Here is a 5985-nt window from a genome sequence, read left to right as displayed (position 1 = left end):
TTTAGACCTTTAGAAGCGAAAGAATCATTGAAAAGACTGAGAAATAAAGACGCCGATCTGGACCTGGAAATAGACAGCATTTCCAACGGAATAGAAAGGCAAAAGACTGAACAGGGCCGTCCCCAGGATCTACTTCTAGTTCCCAGCAACCGAAAAGCTATCCTAATTATGACTGTTTTGAATGCTGGTAACTACAGCTTTAAACCACATTCTTTATTTTAAGTAACACTTTTCATCAATCTTCAGGTCAACATCTTTCATGTATCAGCGTGATGTACATGAATCTACACCCCATCCTTAATGCGGCTGGTTCCATCTACTTAGACAACAACATTACAGCGATAGTATTTGCCATTATCATGCTGTTGGCCTCAATTTTTGCGTCTTGTACCATCGATAAGTTCGGCAGGAAAATCATCCTCGTCGTCTCCAGTCTACTGAGCGGGTTCTGTTTGCTCGCCCTATCAGTCTACTTCCATTTGCAGGCGATCGGCTTTGATGTTTCCGCAGTTTCCTGGGTCCCAATCGCTTCAGTCCTGGTCTATGCTGGAGCCTTCAAATACGGCCTGGGACTAGTTCCCATTGTGATAACCGCAGAAATTTTCCCTGCTAAAATGAAAGCCATCGGAATGACTGTGGCCGATGTAATGTTCGTTATGGGCGGCATATTGTCGATCCAGCTCTACCAAGTGCTGCATAAACTGGGCATGTTTGTGCCCTTTTACCTGTTCACGGTCAGCGCCTTTTTGGTTGCTCTGTATTCGGGATTTTGCATCCCCGAAACTAAAGGGAAAAGTCTGGAGCAGATTCAGCTGATGCTGAAAGGCGACAACATTTCAAATAAGCCTGAGAAGAATGGAGTTTGAGTTGGATGTTTGATCTGCGTGTTTTTGGCGGCTGAACTGGAGCAAGAGTTTTGCCCCAAACTGTCGCTGAGTTGTACATTTTGTATGTTCTGCTGTCTCAAATATATTTGTATTTTTTTATGCTAAAGCACTCGAGTTTTATTTAAACTGCCAATGCTCCCAAATTTTATGTCAGAATAAGAATTTCTAAAACTGAAGCGCAAAAAATAGTTTATTTTAAAGATTTCTTCAGTTTATGCAGAACAACCACTTTCAACTGCACCACTGAATTTCGTTTATCTCATTGGAGTTTTACGTTCAGAGCTCAAAGGCTTTCACCCTTATCAGGAGGTTAAAGCTTTCTACTCATATATCAAAAAACGTTCTGTTGAATTTTTGTTTAATTTGGTTTACGAGCTTTTTTAGTTTCAGTACTTTGAGTTTATATTGCAGATTTTCACTTGCGGGCCTAAAAAGTTCAAGCTCGACCAGAAGTTTTTATTTATGAAAGTATTCAATAGTGGCCACAATAATGTTTTCCTAAATTTTGCTCAAATGTTTTTTTTTTTAGTTTTAACACCAATTTTTCACTTGTTTTCCAAAAATCCTATTCCGAACTCCATCTGCATGTGAACTTTTCAATTCAACTCATAAGTTTTAATGGTTAAAGATAAACTATATTTGATGCTGGTGAGTTTTTTGTATGTTTTGCCATGGATTAAACGAAACTGAAATGTACATTCAGGAACGCATCTGGCAGCGGTTCTCTCACTCGCACACACAGGATTATCACAATACTGCGCGCTGTTATGTTCCAAATTGATACTTTCGCAGCTAAAAATATGTATGTTCTTCTTCTGCCAATTTCGACTCATAGTGTATATTTTTAGTGATCATTCAGTTTAAAGATATGGTCGATTTTAGTTCGGTTTAGTTGGGTCTAAAATATATTTGTATTTTTTTATGCTAAAGAACTCAAGTTTTATTTAAACTGCCAATGCTCCCAAATTTTAAGTCTTGGGAGTGTTTTAGGAATTCTTGCAATAGGAATTCCTAATACTGAAGCGCAAAAAATGGTTTATTTTAAAGATTTCTTCAGTTTATGTAGAACAACCACTTTTAACTGCAGCACTGAGTTTCGTTTATCTCATTGGAGTTTCACGTTCAGAGCTCAAAGGCTTTCACCCTTATCAGGAGGTTAACGCTTTCTACTCATATTGGTATTTTTTTGAACAGTTTGCATCAACATTTTTTATCTCAAAATCGGCAAAAAAAATTTACAAGTTTGAGGAAAAACATTCTGTTGAATTTTTGTTTAATTTGGTTTCCGATCTTTTTTAGTTTCAGTACTTTGAGTTTATATTGCAGATTTTCACTTGCGGGCCTAAAAAGTTTAAGCTCGACCGGAAGTTTTTGTTTATGAAAGTATTCAATAGTGGCCACAATAATGTTTTCCTACATTTTGCTGAAATGTTTTTTTTTTTTAGTTTTAACACCAATTTTTCGCTTGTATTCCAAAAATCCCATTCCGTACTCCATCTGCATGTGAACTTTTCAATTCAACTCATAAGTTTTAATGGTTAAAGATCAACTATATTTGATGCTGGTGAGTTTTTTGTATGTTGCCAGAGATTAAACGAAACTGAAATGTACATTCAGGAACGCATCTGGCAGCGGTTCTCTCACTCGCACACACAGGATTCTCAGAATACTGCGCGCTGTTATGTTCCAAATTGATACTTTCGCAGCTAAAAATATTTATGTTTTTCTTCTGCCAATTTCGACTCATAGTGTATATTTTTAGCGATCATTCAGTTTAAAGATATGGTCGATTTTAGTTCGGTTTAGTTAGGTCTAAAATATATTTGTATTTTTTTATGCTAAAGAACTCAAGTTTTATTTAAAGTGCCAATGATCCCAACTTTTATTTCTTGGGGGTTTTATGCAATAAGAATTCCTAAAACTGAAGCGCAAAAAATGGTTTATTTTAAAGATTTCTTCAGTTTATGCAGAACAGCCACTTTTAACTGCAGCACTGAATTTCGTTTATCTCATTGGAGTTTTACGTTCAGAGCTCAAAGGCTTTCACCCTTATCAGGAGGTTAAAGCTTTCTACTCATATATCAAAAAACATTCTGTTGAATTTTTGTTTAATTTGGTTTCCGAGCTTTTTTAGTTTCAGTACTTTGAGTTTCTATTGCAGATTTTCACTTGCGGGCCTAAAAAGTTCAAGCTCGACCGGAAGTTTTTGTTTATGAAAGTATTCAATAGTGGCCACAATAACGTTTTCCTAAATTTTGCTGAAATGGTGTTTTTTTAGTTTTAACACCAATTTTTCACTTGTATTCCAAAAATCCCATTCCAAAGGCCATCTGCATGTGAACTTTTCAAATCAACTCATAAGTTTTAATGGTTAAAGATAAACTATATTTGATGCTGGTGAGTTTTTTGTATGTTGCCATGGATTAAACGAAACTGAAATGTACATTCAGGAACGCATCTGGCAGCGGTTCTCTCACTCGCACACACAGGATTCTCACAATACTGCGCGCTGTTATGTTCCAAATTGATACTTTCGCAGCTAAAAATATTTATGTTTTTCTTCTGCCAATTTCGACTCATAGTGTATGCTCCAATGCTCCCAAATTTTAAGTCTTGGGGGTGTTTGAGGAAGTCTTGCAATAGGAATTCCTAATACTGAAGCCCAAAAAATGGTTTATTTTAAAGATTTCTTCAGTTTATGTAGAACAACCACTTTTAACTGCAGCACTGAATTTCGTTTATTTCACTGGAGTTTCACATTCAGAACTCAAACGCTTTTACCCTCATCAGGAGGTTAACCATTCCACCCAAAGCTCTAATTGGTATTTTTTTGAAAGTTGGCATTAAAGCCCAACAAGTGGTAGCAACATTTTTGAGCTGAAAATCAGCAAAGAAAATTTACAAGTTTGAAAACAAACATTCTGTTGAATTTTCGTTTAATCTGGTTTTCGAAGTCATAAGTTTCTCAATCGAATTTTCCTTGAAACTAAGTCATGATCTGAGTCTTCAACTCAAAGTTCTAATCGTCCTTTCTGCGAAAAATTTGCCGAAAGCACAAAAAATGGTAGCAGGTTTTTCGATCTCAAAATCGGAAAAGAAATCTTGCAACTTTGAAAAAAAACATTCAGTTGCATGTTTGTTTAATTTGATTTTTAAATCGTAAGCTTCTCCATGCAATTTTCCTTGAAAATAGGCTTTTTTGGCCTAGTTTTGACTAACAGCACCTTTTTATACGAGCTTTCAACTGAAAGCTATAATCGCCTTTTTTAGAAAAATTTGCTTCAAAGCCAAAAATCAACAAAATGGTAGCAAATTTTATGAGCTTAAAATCGAAAAAGAACTTACAACTTTGAAAAAAAAACATTCAGTTAAAGTTTCTTTGAAAATTCTTCATGTAATTTTTCTTGAAAGTCGGCTTATTTTTGACTAGCAACAATTAATTGTCAGAATTTTCAACTTGAAGCTCTAATCGCCCTTTTATTGAAAAATTAGCGTCAAAGCCGAAAATAGAAGATTTTTTGAACTGAAAATCGGCAAACAAACTATTGCCGAGCGTTTCCCAAATTAACTTCCACGAACTTCCACTTTTTTCTGTGATGTTATGCAAAATTTAAAGTTTGTCTAAAAAACGTGGTTTAAAAAACTGCTGCACTGGAACAGGAAAATTGCTTTTCTTGCCTGCAATCGCTTGCTGCGCAGCATCCTTTCCTGGATCTATCGATTTTCTCCACTTTGCTCTATGCAGCAGGATCAGCAACTGTTCAGCAGGATTATTGTGCTAACTTGGCAAACAGCCACACCTGATAGTTAGAAAAAATTTAATAATGCCAAAAATCCGGCTAAATCTGCTAAATTATGATCGACGGACAGTGTTCGGTGGCGTTTACTGAATTTTCTCCCCTGAAACCGTGAAAATGTGCAAGTGTTTTAGAGCAGTTTTGCGCAAAATGGGCCAACGAGCAGGAAAACTATCCACTCGGTCTTTTTTGCGGTGTTCATTGTTAATGTTGGTGATTTTAACAGGAACTTTCATTAAAACCGCTTCAGCTAATCCCGATGCTAAGCGCCTGTATGATGACTTGTTGAGCAACTACAACCGACTAATTAGACCAGTTCGGAATCATTCGACGAATATTCTTGTTAAATTAGGTTTAAGGTTGTCGCAGCTTATCGAGCTGGTAAGTCCTCAGCAAAATCCATGTTTCCCAAGAATTTCATTGGTTTGTTAATTTTTTCTAGAACCTGAAAGACCAAATTCTCACCACTAACGTCTGGTTAGAGCACGTAAGTTTTTCAATTAAAATTTTACCAGCGCACGAAGATTTTTGCGTTGTTGCAGGAATGGCACGATTATAAATTTATGTGGGACCCTCTGGAGTATGGCGGTGTTAAAGAGCTGTATGTCCCCTCCGAACATATTTGGCTGCCGGATATTCTTTTGTACAACAAGTGAGGAAAGTTGCCAGTTTGCCCAGCAACATGCGATCTAATGGAAATTTTAGTGCTGATGGGGAATATGTGATAACCACCATGACTAAGGCGGTTCTGAAATACGATGGAAAGATCCAATGGACGCCGCCAGCAATTTTCAAATCTTCCTGCGAAATCGACGTGCGATATTTTCCCTTTGACCAGCAAACGTGTTTCATGAAGTTTGGAAGCTGGACGTATGGAAGCCAGGTATTTCTGCCGAATTCTCCAAATAGATGCTAGAGGAGTTTTACTTGGAAAAATCTCGGTTTTCTCAGATCGATCTTCAGCACATTAATCAAAAACCCGGAGAAGACATCGTGGCTTTAGGAATAGACTTGAGGGAATATTACCCGAGTGTTGAATGGGACATTCTGGCCGTACCTGCGGAAAGACATGAGAAGTATTATCCTTGCTGTCCGGAACCATATCCAGGTATCCAGGTTTATCTTCCAGCGGTGTTTAGGCAGTTTTTCGGTTTCAAATCGGCGAAAAAATGTGTTCAGTTAGGAGCCCATTTAATTTATCAAACTTTGGGTCTCGGCAAGATTTTTCGTCAGACGCACAGTTATCGGGGGTAATTGCACAAGTGCTTCAAAATTACCGATAATTTTGCATGAAAGTTTGC

General features: G+C 37.1%; 2 protein-coding genes across 2 annotated transcripts; both read left to right on the top strand.

The window, feature by feature from the left end:
• Positions 1–6: 6 nt before the first annotated feature.
• On the top strand, positions 7–993 carry LOC125505530 (facilitated trehalose transporter Tret1-like; the record flags this gene model as incomplete). Its single annotated transcript, XM_048669519.1, has 2 exons — positions 7–187; positions 247–993. Coding segments are annotated over 2 exons (801 nt in total), but the record flags the coding sequence as incomplete, so codon positions are not given.
• A 3639-nt stretch (positions 994–4632) lies between these two features.
• Positions 4633–5792, top strand: LOC109545588 (acetylcholine receptor subunit alpha-L1; the record flags this gene model as incomplete). The annotated part of the gene is given in 5 exon segments (XM_048669518.1): positions 4633–5065; positions 5127–5171; positions 5227–5336; positions 5390–5567; positions 5636–5792. Coding segments are annotated over 5 exon segments (754 nt in total), but the record flags the coding sequence as incomplete, so codon positions are not given.
• Between the last annotated feature and the right edge of the window lie 193 nt (positions 5793–5985).

Source organism: Dendroctonus ponderosae, unplaced genomic scaffold (genome assembly GCF_020466585.1).
Source record: "Dendroctonus ponderosae isolate FM_Combo_2020 unplaced genomic scaffold, Dpon_F_20191213v2 Dpon_F_20191213_821, whole genome shotgun sequence".
In the NCBI taxonomy this organism is placed as follows: Eukaryota; Metazoa; Arthropoda; class Insecta; order Coleoptera; family Curculionidae; genus Dendroctonus; species Dendroctonus ponderosae.
This window is presented reverse-complemented; position numbering and strand designations above follow the sequence as displayed.